The 24,561-nt window shown below is 35.7% G+C and overlaps 1 protein-coding gene and 1 long non-coding RNA gene across 3 annotated transcripts in view; one reads left to right on the forward strand and one right to left on the reverse strand.

Annotated features, from left to right (window-relative positions):
* The window catches only part of dachs (unconventional myosin-IXb-like dachs), a 414,275-nt gene extending 393,675 nt beyond the window's left edge, over nt 1-20,600 (forward strand). For both annotated transcript variants that reach the window (XM_069832004.1, XM_069832005.1), the window contains 9 exons: nt 83-223; nt 2,050-2,223; nt 4,275-4,464; nt 6,362-6,533; nt 8,143-8,354; nt 10,789-10,999; nt 14,416-14,806; nt 15,298-15,397; nt 20,080-20,600. In XM_069832004.1, coding sequence (XP_069688105.1) covers nt 83-223; nt 2,050-2,223; nt 4,275-4,464; nt 6,362-6,533; nt 8,143-8,354; nt 10,789-10,999; nt 14,416-14,806; nt 15,298-15,397; nt 20,080-20,237 — 1,749 coding nt within the window. In that variant the 3' untranslated portion in view covers nt 20,238-20,600. The remainder of the gene's footprint in view (nt 1-82; nt 224-2,049; nt 2,224-4,274; nt 4,465-6,361; nt 6,534-8,142; nt 8,355-10,788; nt 11,000-14,415; nt 14,807-15,297; nt 15,398-20,079) is intronic.
* Nucleotides 20,079-21,025, reverse strand: LOC138703812 (uncharacterized). The gene is made up of 3 exons (XR_011333267.1): nt 20,871-21,025; nt 20,627-20,748; nt 20,079-20,217 (listed from the first exon to the last, which is right to left on the reverse strand). It is a non-coding gene; the product is annotated as an uncharacterized lncRNA (long non-coding RNA).
* Nucleotides 21,026-24,561: the final 3,536 nt, after the last annotated feature.

Consider the following 24,561-nt stretch of genomic DNA (forward strand, 5'->3'; position numbering starts at 1 on the left):
GGAAAAAAAATATATATCTTTGTGAGAGTCACAAAAATTATTGGAATATGCCTTTAACTCATTTGTGTTTTTCTCACTGAAGATTGCCAGTCAGCACGCTTCCACTGTAGGAACCGCTGGTTCGAAGTCCAGCAAATCCATGGCAGCGCTCAACAATGCTGTGCGCCATGCTACAGATGGTTTCATTGGAATCCTCGACATGTTTGGATTTGAGGACCCTAAAGTGAGTTCAATCAAACATTACAAAACTTCAATATGTGTATTAATATTATTTATCTGTGAACATGATAAGAAAATGCAATTGTTGGAGCAAGATGCTAATTCTATTTCTTATAAAAGAAATATTCGTAATTAATGTAAGTCAAACAACATGATAGCGTACTTTCTTCATGTGATAACTTAATAATAGGATATTATTGCTAGACATAAAAATTCTAAAGAGTGAAAACAATCTATTTCTACTTCAGACATATATATTTTTATAAATGACTTGGACTGATTATCTGGTTGAGTTTTTTCTGAGATTTTTCCTAGCATTTTGACACATCCCATGGTGAATTTTTGGGCTAAAAATCACTAAAATACCATCTCACCATCGCCAATTCTACTAATATCAGATAACCGCACACTTGATACAGCGGCATTAAATAACTGATTTTTTAAAAAAAACAAATAGCAGATTAAAAGACATAAAAAGAATTTATTGATCATTTGATCTATTTTAATTAAGCAATTAATTGCAAGAATAGTTCCTAAATGAATTAATTTTTGGGTAACGATACTTTCTATTCACACTCTCAAACAAAATTTAATCACACTCAATGTTTCTGTTAAGTTGTTTCCTATTATTTACGAAAGTGACTGTTTTATTTGATGTCATTTTGTTATATTTAAAATTAAAAATAAATTATCTATAAGAGAATATGTGACTACTTGAAGTTAGAGTTGGGCAACACGATTCTTTTTCAGAAGTCGATTCCAACGATTCAATCACACATTACGAATCGATTCTAACGATTCGTTCACGATTCTTCTCAGTCTGCGATTCCAACTATTCTTTTGAATCGTCAACGAGTTCACGATTCTTCCTACTCTGCGATTCCAACGATTCGTCAACGAACGACTTACAGGACACTTTCCTTTGCAAACCACGCGTAGAACAAAAACGTTCTACATCTCTCTCATAGATGGCATAAGAGGCGAGACATTGGATTGTCTCTTTCTCATTGGCTGGAACCATTCAGTATGAACTCCATTAGTCTACAAAATTACCCAAGATAATGTCTCTAAATTATAATTTATCAACTGAACCTTATTATGAAGTACATTTTTTGCATTACATCTCTATTTAACTATGCAAATTTCAGGTTTGTGTTCATTATTTTCCATACTTAACAAATGCAGTACATATTTTGATTTCACTCTCGCTCGGGAGCATTCGACACGGTTTGGAAATGTCCGTTGACAGGTTACATCAAACAACGAATAGAATCGTGGGTTACGATACCATGCCGATTCCTTCATATTCTTTTGAACGACGATTCGTTACGATTCGTTTGAACGACGATTCGTTACGATTCTTTTGAACGACGATTCGTTGATACCATGAATCGATTCTTACGATTCTTTATTATTAGTCGTTCGAATGAACGATTCGTTCATGAATCGACCCAACTCTACTTGAAGTAAAGGTAATCAGTGTATTTAATATTTTGTATTCAATCTCCAACATTTAAGTACTAATTATAATAATAGAAATTAAAACAGTATTACAATCTCTCATCTGAAAATCAAATTTGAACCATAGAATTTGGCAACTTCAATATAATTGACCACATTTTATTATTTTGCATTTTTTTAAGTTTTTCTAAATTTCCTAATAAAATGTATCTGCTGTCTGATGTCCTTTCAAAAATCTACAATTCAGTTATAATATTTTTCGTGCCAAAGATTATTCATACTTATTATGCATAAATATAAGGCATAATATGAAAGATAAAATTAAAATTCATGTATCGCTGCTTAAGTGAATCAGTCTGTACTTTACAGCCCAGTCAGCTGGAGCATCTGTGCATCAACCTGTGTGCAGAGACGATGCAACACTTCTACAACACGCACATTTTCAAGTCGAGTATTGAATCGTGTCGAGACGAAGGAATACACTGCGAGGTGGAAGTGGATTATGTAGACAACGTCCCCTGCATCGACCTAATTTCATCTCTGGTAAGCAAGCATTTAAGTGATAAGTTTATGTTGGTGTAGGAAAAAAATTGTGAGAAAAAAAAAAAGCAAACTTTGTCTCAGCCATCCATCAGCAGAGTCAGTTGTATCAGTGATCTGTGGATTGACAGATTAGAGACTACTAGGGCTAGGATTTTGATTACCTATAAATCATGAAAAAAATGTCCTAAAACAATGCATTTATGACCTAAAAATCTTTCAAAAATGCCCTTAAAATACCCTAAAAATTGATTGTACATAATTGGCTTAGTAAGAAAAGGTTTTGTACTACATAATATTTAGACTAGTAATTCAATTAAATTTTAGTACCAATATTTAAGTTTATTTAATTTTACATAATTTTTTCTAAGTGGTACACTTTAATTAATTATTTTACCTGATGTAGTTTTCATGTAGTCTACCACAAGGCCACTCATCCGGAATTAGCAGGTATAGAGGAGTCTATATTGAAGGGGTGGTTGGACTGATCCATTACATGGGGTGTACTACGTTAAAAGGACAATATTTGTGTAGAAAAACGATTAAAATATTATACAAAATAATGGGTATTAGCCACCGGCATAGCTTGGTCGGTCTGCCGATCCGGAGTTGCACTCAGCCGTCGGTTCGATTCCTGCTGGGGCTGATTATCTGGTTGGGTTTTTTCCGAGGTTTTTCCCAACCGTAAAGCAAATGTCAGGTAATCTATGGCGAATCTTCGACCTCATCTCGCCAAATATCTTATCACTATCACCAATTCCATCGACGCTAAATAACCTCGTAGTTGATACAGCGTCGTTAAATAACCAAGTAAAAAATAAAGGGTATTAATGGATAAAATATGTAGACAAAATATCAAAGAAAATAAACATTATTTTATTTTAATAATGGGGATTTATGGCCAAAATTAAATGAAAATGCCTAAAAAAATGTCCGAATAAAACAAAAGATGCTCTTATGAGTTGTAAGAGGCAAAAAAATGCAAAAAAAAATGCCCTAACAAATATGTCTCAAAACACTCAGTTTATCACATAACATATAAATACTAAAGCAGCTATGTTTCTGGCTTACTAGAAAAAAGATGCAATTTCATCAAAATCCTAGCCCTAAAGATTACATATTGGAAGAGCTGGAGTCTAAGTCTAGGTAAAGGCTTAATTTTTCACTTCGTCACAAATTCTAGAAGGCTTGAAGGCTACTTAGTCTTCCAGTGGTATAAGGTGAACAGAGTACAATGCTGATTATAGTATAACATTCCAGAGCCTAGATAAAAAAATATGGAAACTCTAAATTGCTGTTTTTGTGGTTTAAATGAGTACACACTTACACCTTCCTATTAACAAAAATGTAAATAAACTAGGAAAACATTAATTATGTAAGTTTTTGTCACTTGGTGAAGTGTAAATTTATTCTGCTTCCTGCAGATTCAGATGAAAGCACCATTTATGAAATGTCCTACAATTACTGTCCCCTCTAAAATTCTTCCTACCTAACGTAAATGACAACTTGCTAGAGTTTTTGTGAGTTTCTAGCTTCACTGAGTATCGCATTATCTCTGGAATATTCCAATTAATTTTCTCTAATTAGAAGAAATGAACAAAAGAAGGAATGGGAACTGACAAACAAACATTCTCATGGGACAGATAAAAAAGTTAATTTTTTTCTTTCCACCATGTTAATAATGGCCATCTAGGAAGTAAGTTTTCCTGAAGCCGTTTACAGAAGAAAAACACAATTTCATGGAAAGATTTATTGGAACAGATACAGCATTTATTGAGCTATTTTTCAACATATACCCCACAGGGAGTGAGACAATTGTCATATCGAGGGATCAACTTTTGTATCCCTGTGTCGTAGAAGTCTGCCACCTGGGATCAAACCCAGTGTGTGACAGCAGTCTACACCTCTGTGCTGTAATGGCAAATTCATTAAATTAAAAAATGATTGTGACTCTCTATTTAGACTGAGCTCAAAAAGCTAATTAATCTTTGTTCCCAAGATGGATATCCGAACTACGACACACATGCAACTGATTGCCGTGAACTTGTTTACAGCGCACAGGCCTGTTGAGCATGCTGGACGTGGAGTGCTCAATACGAGGCACAGCCGAGTCATACATCGCCAAAGTCAAAGTGCAGCACAAGCAGAACCCACGACTATTTGAACCCAAGCCTTTGGAACCTCGCACGTTTGGGATTCAGCACTTTGCTGGTCGAGTTGTGTATGATGCGTCTGATTTCCTGGGTACGTAGCTTCTCTGGAATAATCACTAAAAGCAACAAATGTTGTGTAGAAAGATATTGCTGCTCCTGTAAACATTATTGGAAGCTTAAGTCCCCAATTTCTGTATTAATTGTATAATTTCATCTTTTTATGCAATATTGGCTCGCAAATTTTTATGTGTTTCTTGGGTGCTGATCATTTCTTATCCATATTGCATCTCCTACACTCTATTTCCTACTCACCCTAAAGCACTGTACAGTATGTGCTCACTAAATGTTTGTTAATTGCTTTAAACTATCACTGATTGCAAGCTAACTATACTATGTGATTGGTAATTACAACAAGTACCAATGCACTTTCTTCCTAAAAGTCTCAACATTCACTGTCACAGAGATGTCGGTATATTAACCTTGGTGAATTAATACTCAGCTGGCATTTTCCTTTGAAGAGATAAGACAAGAGTCTATTTATTGATTAGGCCTTCTCAGATACTGCTCCTATTACAAGAAGCAGTAACATATGTCTACCAATGATGCGTTAGCATTTTCAAATGAAATGCCCCTGTCAACTGTACATGGAGGATAAAACATCTCGACTAAAATGGTGAATACAGTAAAACCTCGATAAGACACGCCCGTTTATTACACTATCCTGTGTAATACGCTTTTTTTGTCGGGTCCCTGCACATTTCATATATAACGTCTTTATAAAATACTCAGTTTATTACGCTCAAGTCCCGCATAATACGCTGATTTTGTGGAATATTTTGATGTAATTTTCAGCAATGTACTGTAACAGCAATGAAACATCTTGGTCACTGAACTCACTGGTGCCATTAACCTGAAAAGTATTGGTATTCGACCCTTTACCTGCGCATTTAAACCTTCATACTTCATACCTTAGTATACCCCACCCTCTTGTTACGCTCTCTTATTCGACTCCTTACCTGCGTGGTTAAAGCCTACATACAGTTACAATACCTCACTCTCTTGCTAACCCTCTCTCTCAAACAGCATTCCTCACTCGGCCGTAATAAAATTCTGGAAATTTTTGCTGGTCAGTTTGTTGTCCTTTAGTGTATTGAAGTGTCTGTGAATGTGATTACAATGAGCGTTAAACGAAAAGCGCTTTCTGTGTCGGAAAATTGGAAATCTTACGAAAGTATGATGAGAACAGTACTCTTACTCAGAAACAACTCTCTGATGCATTAGGAATCCCATCATCGACATTAAGAATGATATTAAAAAAATCGCTACTCAATCACTACAGCTGCGACGTCGGGAGGATGTAATCGCAGAAACTGAAGGTGGTAAACATGAGGACTTGGAGAACACGCACATGGCAAACAACTATAAATGGCTTTTTTTTTTCCGAAAGAATTAAGTACAGTACATATTGTAAATGTCTTTGACGTACAGTACAGTAATCACATAATGAAGTAATACTGTATTACCTTTCATGGATCATGTATTTCAATAAAGAAAAATGCTAATAGATACCGGTACTGTATATAAGTTAAAATTAGTATACCCGCCTAATACAAGGTCCCGGTTAATACGCGTTTATACCCGGTCCCTTGAACAGCGACTTATCAGGGTTTTACTGTAATTTTAATTAGAAGTCATCTTATAGCTTAAAATTTATTCTCTGTGGGTGATAGTGATAGAAATCAATGTATTGATGTCGGTATAAAATAATTGTAACTAGGAATAATCTTCACAGCAAAAAGATGACAACAACACTTAAAATTACAAGTATTGATGCGAGCTAAAAAAGATATATCCAATAGGTACAAAGCTTGCCTGTATGAAACTAATTGACCATGGTGCTCATACCACCTTGACATGAATTATTCTTTCTAGATTTCCTTGAAATTCACATTATGTTACCTTCATGTTTCTGGTTTGGGCATTTACAGACACAAACAAGGATGTGGTGCCAGATGATCTGGTAGCAGTGTTTCACAAACATAGTTGTAATTTCGGGTTTGCAACGCACTTGTTTGGGAGTGAGCTGAAAGCCCTCTATTCAGCTGAAACTGTTCCACGAGGAGTGAGCTTCAGGATATCTCCTACGTCTCACACAGACCTGTGAGTTTCAACTTACTTTCTTACAATATGTTTACTTACTAAACACTCGTGTAAGGTTTTTTAAAATGGCAGAACTGAGTATATACTGTGTAATTAACACTTTGTGTTTTTCAGAATTTTTGTAATAATATTCTACTGGGTGTTCATTTCAAAGTGTGTCATGACGTCACTGTTGTTGGGTCAGCGATTTGAAGCGAGTTTCAGCTTATATGTTAGAGAAGTTGCCTATTATTTAAGGCATTCTTCAATCTGAACTTGAGAACGTGTACGGTATAACTTGAACGTCGTAGCAACAGATGGCAGTCTGTACGGTCTGTGTGCTACCATAACCTCTTTCGAACTGTGTTTTGCACCGGCAAGTCGTACGCAGGGTATTTGTTATCATTGGTTGCGTACGGTAACATTCCACAACACAAATCAAATGCTCCGTGTCCATGTTGACCATCGAAGTTAATGTCAACAAATACGTAAGTAATCGTCTTAACCCTCTCCCCATATCCCGACAGTACGTATTTCCAAACAGTTCACATTCCTGCCACTACCGGCGTTACCGTACGTATCGGTACGTACTCTTCAGAATGAATGCCGTACTTGCTAGGCAACTTCTCTGCCTCTTAGGTTATACACTTCTGCAGAAGTGTAGGAAGATTGAATTCTCTAGGCTCATCGGCTAGCCACATGACGGCATACAGCGAGCCATGACGCACTTTGAACTGAACACCCAGTAGTTACTTGTAACTTAATGATTGATTATACAATGTAGCATTTAATATAAAGCTTCATGTTTTATAGGCACAATAATGTTTTGGACTTCTCAACCAAACACAAATCAAGATAATTACGTAATTTTCTTTCCTTTAGTCTAGTTTACTCGTGTCTTTTGATTTGTATTCACAAGATAAATCTATATTTTATATTATTTGGATATGATTGAAAATGAAAAAGCTTATCCTCGAAGTTAAGAAACTATCAAAGAAGAAAAGAAATTCTATATGGTAATAGGATTTAAAAATAAGAGATATCTAAATGCGAGTAATTTTCTCTTACTTAATACTTATTTATCAATAACATTTCCTATTTTGTTATCTATTTGATCAAATCATGCATTACTTAGTTATCAAAATCAAAAATCATAAATCATAATAGTTGAGATTGACTTTGGCTGAAACATAATATTTTTTTATTTTCATTCACCATTATCTCAGTTTATTGTGCTTTCTCTCTTTTTAACTTCAGCAACATTTTTTTTTTTTTCAAAATTCGCTCTTACATGTACTATTTACAGAGTGACTTCATTTTCATTTACTGGTACCTCATTTGCTTCTAAATCATTAACGAAATTTGGATATTCTGAAAGAATATTTAGAGTTTAAACAATTGGAATTTATTCAGAATTGCAGATTCAATTACAAACATAAATTCAAGAGAATATTTAGGACGTATCAAAGAATGATTGACTGAGACTGTTAAAGACCACATTGCCTAAATGTGAAAAGATTGTGCTATTCATTTACAATTGAAATCCTCCAATTGCACTAACGAAATTTCAATGTAAAGAAAACTACGATAACCTAGTTGCACATCTCAGTATGGTGGCGTTTTGTTACAGGCTAAATGGTGATGAACCAGTGTCGACTCTCACACAAGACTTCCATACGAGATTGGACAACCTGCTGAGGACACTGGTTCATGCACGGCCACATTTTGTGCGCTGTCTCAGAAGCAACGCCAGTGAAACACCTGGACGGTTTGATCGAGCAACTGTAATGCGGCAAATTCGTTCACTACAAGTTCTAGAAACTGTCAACCTTATGGCTGGTGGTATGTTTTATTTGCATGACTTATGAGTATTACAGTAAAACTACTAGCCATCATTTGTTTTTCACATGAAACGAATTTCATGATATACCGGGTGTTTCAAAATGAATATAGTGGTTTTAAGGCTTTGTAGTATTTATTACATTTAACATACAATTATAAATAATACAACAAATGAAAGAGCAACTCAAACAGTTTTGCTACAAGTGCTCAGTGTGAGCACCATTCGTCACACGGTACACATCGAGTCGATAAGCAAGTTCTTCCCTCACCTTGATCAATGTGTCTGGAGTAATTGTTGCAACAACTGCTTCAGTCTGATAAGTCAGCTGGTAGCAGAGGTACATACACAAGATCCTTTATGAATTCCTAAAGGTAAAAATCGCATGGCGTAAAATCTGGTGAACGTGGAGGCCATGAAAAACAACTTCTATCATTCAGCTTCTTTTGGCCAATCCAGCGGTCGAGTACAACGTCGTTTAACCAATCATGTACTTCCATATGCGTCTCTTTAAAATTCTTCACACAGACGTCGCTGGAATTGCTAATTCACGACTAGTCTTCCGAACAGATTTCTTGGGGCTACGCGTGACAGACTCTCTCACTCGTTCAACGCGCAGACACAGGAAACGGTGCATGTGCTTACAAAACTGTTTCAGTTGCTCTTTCATTTGGTGTATTATTTATAATTGTACGTTAAATGTAATAAATACTACAAAGCCTTAAAACCCCGATATTCATTTTGAAACACCCTGTATTATGTATGCCTATAAGCTATGAACTGATACTAACACATTGTAAGCCCACATTCATATTGGTCAAGAGTAATTTATGGAGGGGGGGGGACACGATACAATTTTTGTTCATTTTAATTTCCTTAACATATTCACTATCATTTGAAATTGATTTTTTAGTGCATAAACCAATGCATTAGTAAATAATTTAACGTTATATAAAAAATTGGTTTTTCATGTAATATTCTTACTTTAAAATGAACTGTGCAATTACAGTAAAACCTTGCTAAAATGTACCCTCTATAAAAAGGAAACTTGCAAAAACGAAAAATAAATTTGAGAACAGAATGATTTCCTATGTAAAATAATACTTTAAATTGGAAAACTGCCTAACGTGAAAATGGAATCATTTAGGTAAAAAAAACCTGACAAAACAGTTAATTTTAAGTGTAACTGTTGCTAAATTCTTTCAAACCATTTTTAATTTTGCGATAATACTGTATGAAGCATGACATAATTTTTTATGTGACTGTACATGCAAAGATATGGAAGACTTTCGGTATTCTTTGACAGGCGTTGGAGGTGAAGCTTCTCTAATCATGTCACTATTCTGTGTTTACTGTCAAGGACCCCACCTCCTGTACCATTACTTCTTCCAAACCCTCTTGCATTTTTTTTTTTCATTTATTCTCAGTTTTGTGCTAACAAGCCAATACAGTGATAAAGGACAGTGGGAGTAAATAAAACTGAGAATAATTGTAGTGCAGTGTCAATTTAGTTTCACATTTCGTTTATTTATTCAGAGTTTTGTATTAATGTGCCAATACAGTGGTTAAATAACAGTGTGAATAAAGTAAAACTGTGCGATTTAATAAAAAAAAGCCTAGATGACCAGTTCTATCATGGAAGAGTGGCTTCATAATTTTAATGGAGCAATGAAACATTAAGGTCGTAAGGTCATATGGTTTTTAGACAATGCTATCTGCCATCCAAGGATTGATTTGTCTAGTGTGAAGTTAATCTATTTCCATCAAACACAACTTCAGTTACACAACCGATGGATCAAGGCATAATTTACACTCTGAATTGATGCAGGACGTGAAGGAAATTCTACAATGTTCCCTTAAAAAGAAAGTTGTCGCAATGCACTTTAAAAGAAATGTGGGGCCCAAGAAACTAGGGCGCAGAGAGAGGGAGGGAGAGAGGCTGCAATTACGTAAGTTACGGTAATAATTATGAAAATAAAATTCACTTTGCATGTACTGTAGTGACTTTCATTTCAAATTATTTCTTCTTTGTGTTCTTCCTACAGTGAGCATATTGCAATAGTCTATTCTTAGTTTTGCCAAAACTCAACCCTTTGTAAAACGAAAACCTGTGAAAACGGAAAAAAAATTCTGGAATGATCGCGTTTCGTTTTAGGGAGGTTTTACTGTATAAGAAATGTGTCAGATCTGGGTGACCATTTTACTATTAACTAACGATATGTTACAATTTTGAAGAGCATATAGAAGATGTTTAGGCCTACAACAAAACAGTTGTAAGCTTTTGAAACCATTGTCCTGGAATTTAGTTTCAGATGTTTAAAACAATTTTAATGCTTCAAGATATGTAACAGTGAAAACACAAACATTGATATCCAGCTAATTCCAACTTTTGTTGATGTTTCGATATGTCAATTGTTTTCTAATCTCCATACACAGGTTATCCTCATCGAATGCGCTTCAAGGCATTCAACCTCAGGTATCGCTTGTTGGCACCATTCAGGAAGCTGCGACGTGCTGATGACAAGGCCATGGATGACTGCCATCTCATACTGCAGTGCCTCCAACAGGCGATGGAAGAACAACCCAAGCTGCGACAATGTGCAGTCAGCAACAGTTGGGCCCTTGGCAAACGACATATATTCCTAAGGTGTGTATATGTCACAGACATTTATAGTACTGTATTTAAATGTAGCTATATGAAATAGATTTTATTAAAATACAAGTTAATTGACGTAGTTATCTGGTTGAACTTTCTACCGGGGTTTTCATCAACCCTGTAAGAGCAAATAACACTGGGTAATTTCCGGCACTGGACCCTGGACCCATCACTAGCATTATCACCTTCATTTCACTTAGATTTTTAACTAGAAAATTGTTGTTGTTGTTTTCTAATGCCAGGCGTTTGACAATAAAGTAATTTGACCTCTTGCACTCCAATATTTTTCAAAGATATTATCATGGCCAGCCACTGAAGCACAGATTTTGAGGTGTTCCGAATCCATTTCTAAAAATGGCAAGTTGTAGCCGATTTAAGTGAACACCATATTTTAACGTTTTGGTGGCTACTTCATTCACACACAACCCCCAGAATGTCTGGAGGACCACACCTGCTGTTGTTGGACCTAGCTGGGAGATCTTGTTGATCACCAGGTTTTCCTCCTTAAGACACTGGAGGACGATTTTAGTGCCATAGAAGGTCAGCAGTAGGAACAGAAAAGTAGAAAGAGGAGGAAGGAAAGGGAAATGAACCCCTAGGCCTCGAATGCTCAAAAGTAAGAGTTCAGTCAGAGGACTGGATAGGAAAGGGTAAAGAGGGAATTAGGCAATGAATAGAGGAAAATTATATCAAATTCAGTCATTAACTCATCAAGCTGACCAGTGCTAATTGATGAGTGGCCCCTACCTTGTAAAATTATGCTTACTAACAGCTGCACCACGGGAAGGTAGGGATGGGACATTGGGTATTTGTCCAGGTTGGTTCCTTAAAGCCTTCAATGGGAAGGATTAATGGCTCTCCCCCCTGTATCCGACTGATATCCTTTTGCAGCCACTAGAAAATTGTAGTTACAATTGTTACAAATCACGCCACTCTTGTAAACTCTTTAAAACTCTACAATAGGATGCAAAATTGAACTGTAAAGAATCAAGTTGCTAGAAGTCGTGCGATTTGTAACAATTGTTGTGATAAGTGCGTAAGAATAATGTAATTTTTAGTAACATTAGCATACAATGAATAAAAAATTTATAATATAGACCTAATACTACATTTGAAAGCATAAATCCATGAAATCTTTCCATTTTGTTTGTAGGTTAATAAATTTTTATATAAAATTTAAAACAAAATTTAAAGAAGGAAAATCTCATCTAAATAAGAGGATTCGGGGAAGGACGCCAGAATACTTGTAGCATTACCGTGCTAAATGGCGATACCAATGCGCTGACGTAGATATTGACTGCTTCGAGGGTCCCCAGAAAGCTGCACTAAACTTCTGCCTATGGTGGAGATGAGAGCTTTGGCTTCACTACACCATGATCTGAACGTTTCAACCGCAAAAGGGACAAAAATATAATTATCTGCAAGATGTTTATATTTATGGTGTTTACTGACAGCGGCAGATCCTGGTGTCTTAGAGGTTGAAGGGGCCAGTGTATCCATACATGTGGAATCCCAAATTAAGGATTTGCCTACACGCCACGGGACTAGAGTCAGACCATCGGGTCTCTTGCCGTCTGAACGGCTGATCCTGGAAGGTTCTAAGATGGATGGAACCCCTGAGGATGTTAATGCTCTTTTAATGATGTCATTGAGCGATGAATGATGAGAGAGACGCCCCTTACTCATGACACAACTTAAGGCATGATGGCCATAAGAATCTACAATATTGCCACAGATACATTTATGAATGTGACAGATTTTGCAACCGAGGCGTAAAGCCACGGAAACTTTAAAGGATCTGGGATCCATAAGGATACCGATGTTAGGGGAAGGAATTGCATGAAGCCAAGATCCTGAAACATTTTGTTGGAGAGCCAAAAAACGAGCACGATCTGTATCTGAACAAAAAGATGACTGAAGGGATTCCTTAACAAGAGAGATTAGTATTTCATCCCAATTCTTTTGAACCGCTGGAAAAGATGGAGGATCAGAGTTATTGGAAACCTCACCCCATCGGACTAAAGCCTCCTGCACAAAAGGGATCTGAACCGAATCACTGAATTAAGAATTGAAAAAAAAATTCTGTACAAAGCAAATAAGAAATTAACAACACATTTTTAGCTTCAGAACACTAGCCAATTAAAGAAATGACACTTCTGAATAGTTCATTCTCTATTTGTAATATTTTTTTTTACCCTTAAAAGTAAACAAAAAAGATATTTTATAAAAACTTTCAAATTAGTGTAACTCTGAAAATATTGAGAACAGGACAAATGTTTATATGACTTTTTTGCTCAGAATGTCTTCGGAAATAAGCTCCTTAAGTGGCGGTAAATCCTCGTGAATCACCCTGTAGATACTGAATACGAACAAAATCCGTGAAATGGGAGAAATAATAATTTAATAATTTATTTATTTAATCTGACAGGATTAAGGCCATAAGCCTTCTCTTCCATCCTACCAGAAATCATTGTACATAGACATAGACAGATAGCATGCCCAAACAAAACCATTCCTTCAGTATCAGGGAAGCTGAAAACGTGTATTTCTTTGAAATCTAGATAACTTTTTTTGCACCATAATATTTTCTTTTAGTATTTTGTATAAAGATAGAGTAGAAATGAAATACTGCACATACATCTTGATTACACAACTTTTAACACTGTATCACTTCGGAATATGTATGATAAGACTTTCTTGTGTTAAATTTTAACGTACCTTGTTTACGTGTTTCGACCTATTTATGGGTCATCCTCAGAACTGGTCGTTGTTGGTCTTGGCGCAAAATTGCAACCTCATTCAAGAAATTAAATTACAACATCGCATACAGGACAAATAACACTCTACAAAAACATCTCAACACACAAACAACACAAACAAACAAATACAACCACACAGGCGTATACAAACTCAAATGTAACACCTGCAACAACTTCTACATAGGACAGACAGGCAGATCGTTTCAAACACGTTACAAAGAACACATCACAGCCATAACAAAATTACAAAACACCTGCACATATGCAGAACACATCACAAATGCTAACCACACCTACAGAGACATCAACACAGACATGGAAATACTGCACATCCAACCAAAAAGCCAGAAACTAAACACACTAGAACAATATGAAATATATAGACACACAAAAACACAACCCAACGAAATTCTCAACACACAACTCAACTTCAAAACACACACACTCTTTGACTCTACACTATACTACACGAACACACCCTCACAGGAAACAGAACAAGTGGCGCCAAGACCAACAACGACCAGTTCTGAAGATGACCCATAAATAGGTCGAAACATGTAAACAAGGTACGTTGAAATTTAACACAGGAAAGTCTTACCATACATATTCCGAAGGAATGCTGCACTCCAAACGTTATTGTGTATACAGCGAGGGGGCACGACAGCAGCTGGAAACCCTGCGCAGCGGCACACGGCACAGGGCAGCGGTGCTGATACAGGCAACATGGCGGGGGTGGCGCCTGAGACGGAGGTGGCCAGCTCTGCGTCGCAGCCTGGAGCTGCAGCAGCAAGCCGCGGTCTCAGCCTGTGCCACCATGGCGGGAGTAACCAACACCAGCGTGGCTGTGGTCTCCGTGCAACAAGCTAGGGCAGCTGCTGCTGCTACTGCGGCCAGTACCGGCACCGGGGCAGCCACAGCTGGAGCGTCTTCCACAAGACCGCGACCTCAGCCCATAGCGGGAACACCTCCGCCTGACCCAGCTGAGAAGTGCGACCACAAAATGATTCAGCAGACATGTACACTGTTTGGTTTAGACTTGGTAAGAATCTGTACTGCAGCAAGCGTTCTCAACCTGGTGCTCTTTTAATGGCTCTCGTCATGTGAGCACGAATGCTCCTGAGGTCCTTTTTTCAATGCAAACTTTGTTGTATGAATCAGAACAATCATTGACAGAATAGAGTGGTAAGCACAATAAGCCTCAGGCTGCAGTGTAAACCTTCAGGTCCTTCCTCTGTACAAGAAAGAAAAAAAAAGGAGAATTTGAATGAAATGTAACTTTAGCAAAACACCAAGCCATATTCAGAAGTTACATAATAGATTATTCCTGTTGTAATATCGCTAATTTCGTGTTGCATCAGAGAATTTTTTTAATTAAAAAAAAAACAAAAGAAAAGGAAACCAATACACTTGGAATAAATTATTATCTGTTGGTTTCTTCCTCTTTCTAAGCTGTGATGCGAACCTGGTTTTCTCAATTTGTAAGAATTGCAACTTTAAATATGTAATGTTGTTATTATGCTAATTTTCCAGGAAAGACCGCCACCAGTTCCTCCAAGTCGGCCCTATACTGTCACAGGCAACACCAAGCTGGGCTATCCTCAGACAAGAGTCATGAAGATGCCATTTCCAGGTGAATTCATAGTCTTCTGCAATGAGACACCATATCATCATCATCATCATCATCATCATCATCGACCTGTTTGAGTCGACCTGGTTGGAAAGTTGGTATAGCGCTGGCCTTCTATGCCCAAGATTGCGGGTTCGATCCCGGGCCAGATCGATGGCATTTAAGTGTGCTTAAATGTGACAGGCTCATGTCAGTAGATTTACTGACATGTAAAAGAACTCCTGCGGGACAAAATTCCGGCACATCCGGCGACGCTGATATAACCTCTGCAGTTGCGAGCGTCGTTAAATAAAACATAACATTTCGACCTGTTATGTCTCAATATCAGCAAATATTAAGATTGCTTAAAACTGGTTATTCCACCTCATTCTTGGTCGTTCAATACTTCGTCTTCCTTTCGGTTCATATTTAGAGAGTATTTCTCGTAAATGTGTTGGTTTCACCCTCACCACATATTCATGCCATCTTTATGCATCATTTTTTATTGTGTTCAGTAGAGTATGCAGATTTAACCCTTCTCTAATAATTATACATTTCGTTTGTGATTTAGCAGACTGTATCCTGCTCCTAGGAGTTTTAATTTCAGTGGCTTCAACATTTTTTCTGTTGTGATGTAGAGTCCATGTTTCTAATTCGTAGATCAATGTAGGTACAGCTTTACTCTATATGACTTCAATATAATTCCCTTTCTTACTTTCTTTCCTATAGTTTTTTTTTTTTTTTGCTGTTCTTATATTGCTGAAGTTTGGCAAGTTTTGTGTCTACGTCAGTTGTGTGTCCATATTATGTTATACTGATTTAGCTGCTGTATCAGTTTGTTGTTAATTATTATCTTTGTTCTAAGAGGCATATTCCCTTGAAACATAACTTTCGTTTTCTCTCTAGATATGTAAGAAAAATACAAAATAGAATAAAAAGTTTCTGAAGTAAGCCTACAAGAAAATGAGAACAATAAACATGAATAATTTCGAGGGAAAAATTGTTCCGGAGCCGGGTATCGAACCCGGGACCTTTGGTTTAACGTACCAACGCTCCACCACTGAGCTACTCGGGAACTCTAACCGACACCGATCCAATTTTTCCCTCTATATCCACAGACCTCAAAGTGGGCTGACAACCGTCAAGCAACCAACTTCGAGTGCACACTAACTCCGTGTGACTTAAATTGTGGTTTTCTGTTAACGAACAGTGACGAAATCTTGATTTGCATAATACACGTCACTGTTCGTTAACAGAAAACCACAATTTAAGTCACACGGAGTTAGTGTGCACTCGAAGTTGGTTGCGTGACGGTTGTCAGCCCACTTTGAGGTCCGTGGATATAGAGGGAAAAATTGGATCGGTGTCGGTTAGAGTTCCCGAGTAGCTCAGTGGTGGAGCGTTGGTACGTTAAACCAAAGGTCCCGGGTTCGATACCCGGCTCCGGAACAATTTTTCCCTCGAAATTATTCAAATCAACTTTACAGGGAGTTATACCTGAAATCTTGATTTGAACAATAAACATATTTTTTAATAACTTTATGATATATGAAGAGGTGACAATAAGATAGTCCAAAGCCACACTGAACAAAAATAGTTTCTTGTGCAAATTCATTTCTTATACAGTGAAACTTGTTCAAGACGGAAGTGACATGGTCCTAATTTTTTTTTCCGTTGTGGACAGGTTTCCGTATTACTCAGGTGTGACATTAAAATGGAATATTTTGTCATTCATATACATGAAAAACAAAATGGCATGCGCAAACTGCAAGAAGTACAAAATATTCCATTTAACACTCATCACATTGAATCATCTTGATTAAAATCTCATTTTCTGTATAAATATTATCGTAACTCACTCATTAGTCATTAAACATTACTAAAGTTTACTAATCTCATTCTATTTAATATCTAACACTATACTCTAATACTGTACTGCATATCACTGCACATTATTAATTAATTGGACTAGGAGCCATCTATTAGAAGCCTTGAATTCTGGTTTATTTAATTTCTTTCGCACTTCAATAGCTTGCTTTGCAAATAGATCCAGAAATTGGCTTGTTCTTTGAAAGGTCATGAAGAACCCACTCCCACAACAGTTCATTTATTTCCACATAAACAGTTGCTTTCTGGTTCCTTTTGTGTCACCAATATCGGCCGCAAGCCACTCACTCATTATGATCTTTAATTTTTAAAGTGTCACACCTGAGTTTTCCACAATTGTACTTCAATATTATTTCACACAGACTTTGTTTCTAATTTTCCTTTATCTCGATAACTTTTACTTCATCACTTAATGTTAATGCCACATTTTATGCAACTTTTTTTTTACCTGGAAATCACTACACTTGCGCTCTGTCTAGCTATGACTGTATACGGGTGTGAAGCATTGAAAATCTTTGAAGGGACTCGTCTGCCTAGTCAACAGGGTAATAAAATTTATGACCGACAGGCCAACACACCCTCGTACCCTCTAGAATTTAGCAAAGAAAACTTGTTTTTATCTTAGTGACCTACATATTTCGTATATTCCTTGAAACTACACGCTGATTCAAAATATAGTTACAAAATATAGTGTTGTCCAAAATATTGTTTCCGTTTTGAACAGTAGCAGACAGTTTCCGTTTCCGCGTTGGACAGTTTCCGTTTTATTCAGGAAAAATTACACATAATACATACAAATTTCGCTGGGACCAATAAATTGTTCCGAAATAGACAGAATTCCGTATTATTCAGGTTCCGATTTGAACAGGTTTCACTCTACATATGACGAAGGTACTAGTAAAATATTAAGGGGGCTCATACAGTAGCAATGCTTCAGACTGTAAACCTTTTACAAAATTTTTAATATCTCAGAGATAATTCAGTGGATCTTTCTCATTTTTTGTACACAAGTAAGTGGTGTTTGGGCCTCTAATTTGGCATCAACAAATTTGTAATTATCAAATTAATTTATTTTTTTTTATTTACGCAATTTAAAGGAAATAATTTTTTACTATATAAGAGGATAAACATGGTATCTTCCCAACCACTTGTCAGATTCAAAGTTTCTTTTTCATTTTTGACTCCAGTAATGTAGTGTTAGAGGATGGACCGCAGTGAATTTTCTACGTTACAAAGTTTTTGAACTACTTTTGTTTTGTCATAAACAAGAAAAGTCATTTTTATTTTACGTTATTTACAACAACTTAAAATTTGTGAAATTGTGATTATACTTCTATGAAAATGGTTCATCCTCTACAGTTTGAATGCCTGAAGATATCCCGAAAATTTTAAATAATTTGGACAATTAGTTCAAGAGATATAATGTTTTTAGTTTGAAAAATAGCAGCAAATTATTTCGTTTAAATTTTGTAAATAGAAATAATGAACTATTGCGATAATTATAAATTTATTGTTACCAAATCAGAAGCCAAAATACCACTTATTTGTGTACAAAAAATGAGAAAGATCGACTGAATTATATCGGTGATATTAAAATTGTGTGAAAGTTTTACAATCGGCAGCAGCGCTCCTGTATGAGCCCCCTTAAACAATTTACTCAACAAATGACGTACCGGTAACTATACGCTGGAGATATTATGATGCTGCACCTAATAGCATTGGACTTTGAACTTTCAATACAATCTCCTGCTAAATCCTGTCTGTGTGGCTCAGGACTATATCATTCTCACCCCTTCATATATTACGTAAAGTGACATTCCAAATCAGTTAAATTTCAAGCATAGAAAATAACTTCACTCTTTTCGTACATTTAACTGCTGTTCATTTGTCTTATTTTTGTGTGTCCTACATATTGCTTACATCTGTATGTGAACAAACTTAAACATTTGTTCCAATTAACATCCTGTCTCTTGGGACACACCAACCTTGTAAAGTTAAATATATTCTGTATTTTATACATGTCTAAATTTAAATGTTTGATAAATGACGCCATGATACATTTTTAAAGAAGTTTTATAATAGTACATTATGCAACGAGCCTATAATGGTAGTAATTAAGACGCGAGTATGTTTATGAAATGAGCTCAAGCGAGTTTCATAATTTTCATACAAGCATCTTAATTACCATTATAGTCAAGTTTCATACGACTTTTTATGCTCGACCATATTTCTAACTTGAAATTATTCATAAGTATTCATGTTATTCTTATCTGACTGAGGAGCTGAACTGACCTTGTGCAATACCTCGTAAATTGTGGGATGTGCGCAGACGCGAAAGTATTGATTTTTTCCGAGAAACAAATGTCGACATTGACCTTGATATAATCTAGAGAGTAAAATAAACATTAATCTTGATATAACCTTGAAATTGAATTAGACATTGAAAAACGAGATGACAAATTTAATTTATTTGAATATTATTTACAATTAACGCTAATTATTATAGTAACAGAACTAGTTGTCTTTCAATTGCATATCGGAAAATAATCTATACTTGTGCTTTCATATTGCTACAATGGTGTTTTCTGATTGGTGGAACACCTGAACTTTAATGAATAGGTGTACTAATGAGGTCCATTAAAGGTAAAGGGCTGCTACCAGGTGTATAATTACTACATTTCGGCATGGTCGAGCATAAATTATCTTATATGTTACACAAACTAGCCTATGTTTTATTTTTAATCAATGACGTAATGCTCTATTTTAGATTTTCAGTTATTTATCTTGATAGTGTTAACACAGTGATGCTATATTTTCAGAAGACGCAAGTGGAGATGTTGTTCTGCTCAAAGGAGAGACAGTTCTTGTGGTTGGAGCATCCCAACGCCGCGGCCACCTGGTGGTGGAGCACAATAACGTTAGTCTTCATGTACCATTCCAGTTTCTGGAGCTCAAGCCTGTTGGAGTCAACATATAGCATCAAGTTTATGTCATATGACAACCAAATTCAATGGTATAGCAAGAAAGTCACAACACAATAAGATACCTACTACAGTACTGAAGCCGTGTTGACATGTACCATACCTTTATACATTATTTTTAAGCTAACAGCTTCGTTTCTATGTTTAATCAAAACTTTCATAATATTCTGCGTCTCCTTATACTCTGCAACAAAGCGATAATTTTGATCTTTTTTCTAAACACTGAATATGAAATATACATTTCCCTGTTCGTAACTTATTTTATTTAATGTGCCAAATATGTCAAGACTTGTTGCAAGACTTCAGGATTCCACAACTTTATTGTGGAACAAGATTCTTGGTTATTTATACATTTTTCTTTGAGGCAAGAGTCTTATACACTCACCAACAACTTTGGAAGCTCAAAGTTAATATATTTCTGTTTTAAAGACTGAGCCAGCATATAGTTCGAATATTACATTTCTTTGGTTCCATACAACATACAGTAGAATTCCTTCTATCCGGCAACTGTGGAAAAATACGTTTATAGGTTATGTAAAGACACACTGTACTGCACAAATATTTTTTTCCATGTTAAAATTTAGTAATTTTCATATAGATATTTAAAAATAAAATTTTAAAATACGTACAATATTTATTTTTAGTACTTAAACGGTAATGTACATTAATCAGTTTATAATAATTGTAATACAGTAATGCACAATAGCGTAAAAAATACTGAAAGTTTTTGTAACCATATGACAATTTTAAATGGCGGCCATGTGAGTCATGTGACGTGAAGAACAGTGTAAATATGAATTGCAAATATGAAGACATAACGCTCGATGATTTGAGTGTAAGAATATTTCACTTGCGTTTTGCAGTAATAGCCATGATACTGTCTATAACTCGAATGAAATTTTTGCATGCTGTAGGAAAGGAGAATTTCACACTTTCCTATTTAGATTCATCCAACACCCCTTCAAAACAGGCGAGTTCAAGTGCTAAATTTAAAGATATCATCTTTGTGCATTGTTTGCAAGATCCAAGTGACAGCTTACCAATGCTATCCGATATACTCCAGGGACATAACGGGGTTTTTTGTCTATGTTTCACCCGTGAACAATGTAAAGAGTAAATACGATATGCGGCATGTGCAATCCATGAAAACCACTCAGATCTTCGTCTGACTCTTCTCTTTCGCATGAATGACTTTTTTTTTTACCTAGCCAAAAATGCCGTTGTTTTGGTACTGCCGGTTATTTGGGTGCCGGATACGAGGGATTTTACTGTAGTACAATAAGCAAATGCCTGAGACTATGCCTTCTTATTGTTCTTCACATTCTAATTACTAAGTGACTACAGAATTAACATTGCTATGATGATGATTATTATTGTTGTAGTGGGAAAGAAAAGACATTTTCAGCTTTAGCCTTTTTTGTGCTGATTAGATTCACAATTCTGGCCAGTAAAGCAATATATTATATTAAAAAAGTCAAAGGTAAACCAACCTTCGTTACACATAACTTAATTGAATTAGTCACGTTGGATTTAATATGATAATAGAAGTATCAAACATACCAAAGAATGAGCTTTACCTTTATTTCTCACAACAATCAGTGGGAAAAGAAATCCTCAGTTCTAAGGTTAACTGAACGCATTCCTTGCAATTGTTATAATTAAGGGAGGTTCAAATGTTATAATTAGCTTCAAGGTTCTTTGTATCTCGCCAACTCAAATAATAATTTTATAACATAACCTATATCATTATTTGAAAACACTGTCATAAATAATTCACTGAAGAACAAATTTTGACTTTTTGTTTTGCTCCGAAATAAAAATAGGTGAATATTACTAATATGTGTGTGCCCTAAATCTGAATTTAAAATCCAAATTGCCCCATCACGTGCCATTTTCCGGGGAAAATTAATTGTTTTTTTTTTTTTTTTCTTTTACTGGGTAAAATTACAACACAATTGGGATTGAAAATGCCTCATAATACTTGAAAAATGTGTACTGGTTACAAAAATGATGTTACATAATTTAAAACACAACAACAATAAAAATATTTCATGCCTCTAATGAAAAAAATCCCGGAATTTGAACTTACATTTTAAAAAATGTTCTGGATGACTTCTGTTTATAACTAGACCCGAGACTGTCTTTTACAAGGAACCAACAATAGTCTGCAAGCATGCTGGATGTGATCTTCCCTTATATTGCCTTTCCATTTCAGATATTTCTTGATGAAATTTTTCCCCATGTTCGTCGCTTACCACTCTAAGGTTAGGAAGAAAGAAGTCCAAATGAGAATGTAAAAAGTGTATTTTGAGAGACATATTACACCCCATTTTCTCATAAATACTTGACATGCTTCCCACAAGTTCTATGTAGTTGTCTGCCCTAGAATTTCCAAGGAAATTTGAGCAAACATCTTTGAAACCACACCATGCCATTTTTTCTGTAACGGAAAGTTTTTCCTCAAACAAAGAGTCAGCCATAACTTTGTGAATTTGTGGACCTATGCATATGCCCTCTTTTAATTTACTTTCACTCAAAATGGTAAACTTTTCTTTTAAATACTGAAAACCACACCCTTGTTTGTTGAATGCGTAGATCTCACTTTGAATTGTTATGAAATTCACTGAATAGAAGGGATGATGATCTGTTTATTTATTAGACGTACAAAAGAACATGCCAACAACCATAAGAAACCGAAAGTAAGTCATAAACTCATAAAATGCATTAGCTTTTTTTTTGGTGCCAGATGTTTCCTGGGGAAGTGCTTATCGAAATGTGAAATAGTAGTATATCTTAAAAACCTTACGTGATACGAAGAAAATAGATTCATTTTCGGATTCAGCGCACACCAAACCATGAGGGACACATTGTTTTGAGTCGGAGTAAAATTCTTGTTGTTCAGTGAATCATAATTTATTTTATGCTCGACCATGCCGAAATGTAGTAATTATACACCTGGTAGCAGCCCTTTACTGGACCTCATTAAAGTACACCTATTCATTATAGTTCAGATGTTCCACCAATCATAAAATACCATTGTAGCAATATGAAAGCGGAAGTATCGATTATTCTCGGATATGCAATCGAAAGACAACTAGCGCGAGATTAGACAATATTAAACTCAGTCGAAAAAAACAACACACAAATTAACATCAATTCACCGTCATCTTCCAGCCTTTCACAAAGCACATTCCCGCAAATTCATTTCACCAATTGCCGGAAAAAATCAATATGGTCGAGCATAAAAAGTCGTATGAAACTTGACTATAATGGTAATTAAGACGCTCGTATGAAAATTATGAAACTCGCTTGCGCTCGTTATGAACTGACATTATAGGCTCGTTGCATAATGTACTATTATGAGTATACTATAGATAAAATGATTCACAGTTTCTTTCATTTTATAGATCTTAAACAAACTTCAGTAACTGATTCCAAAAATTTCTTTATGTTCTTTATTCATTCTACGAAAATTTCATGAACAATTTATATCACAGTATTCATAGCTGGACGAACATGTTCGGTATACGAAGGCCACAATGAATAACGTGAATCCTGAAGTCTCACATAAGAAAGCACTGTTCATTAAACAACTTAACAAAAATAAATAAATAAAGAACTGCTGTGTCAACTACTAGCAGAGTACAACATTAAAACCTTCTAAATCAATTGTATAATAGTATGTAATCTTACCAAAAGTGTACATATCACCACAAATATTGACTGTACAAGAGTCAGTGGGTCCTGTTGTACACTACTGTTCCATAGATTTAAATTACCAGCTCAGATTCTCTGTAAAGACTCCGTGAGATGTGAACTATGTTACCTCCAAGCTGTTTTTATGCTTATGTAATTCCGATAGTCTCGCTCAAATGAGTCCTGTGTTTAAAATGTTTCATAAATGGACATTTCCATCGAGGAAGACAGTGTAAGCTTCCTCAAGAATGAAGAAACAGATTTACGGAAGTTTACGAGTATTTGTTTTAGGGCATTGATAACTCATGCGTTATTTTTAAGAAGAGAGATGCAACAGTTTGTTTTTAAAATCTATTTAATTTCTCTCCAGTCTACAACCAGGAGTATGTAAGTCTTGCATCTGTATGAACTACTATACATGTGGGAAATATAGTTCTGCATGTAGCACAAATTATAAATTGGAACTTGGTGATATGTGTGAGAAGTGTGCAAATATGTGTGAAATTAATTTGGGAAAAGTTGTGAACGCATCGTGGAACTGTGCAACAGCTCAAGTCGGTCTTAAAGCAAGCCTTCTTGAGACTTTAACGAAGCTGTGAAGCACAGTGTACAATCACATGTTTA

This window comes from Periplaneta americana, chromosome 7, assembly GCF_040183065.1.
Source record: "Periplaneta americana isolate PAMFEO1 chromosome 7, P.americana_PAMFEO1_priV1, whole genome shotgun sequence".
Lineage (NCBI taxonomy): Eukaryota > Metazoa > Arthropoda > Insecta > Blattodea > Blattidae > Periplaneta > Periplaneta americana.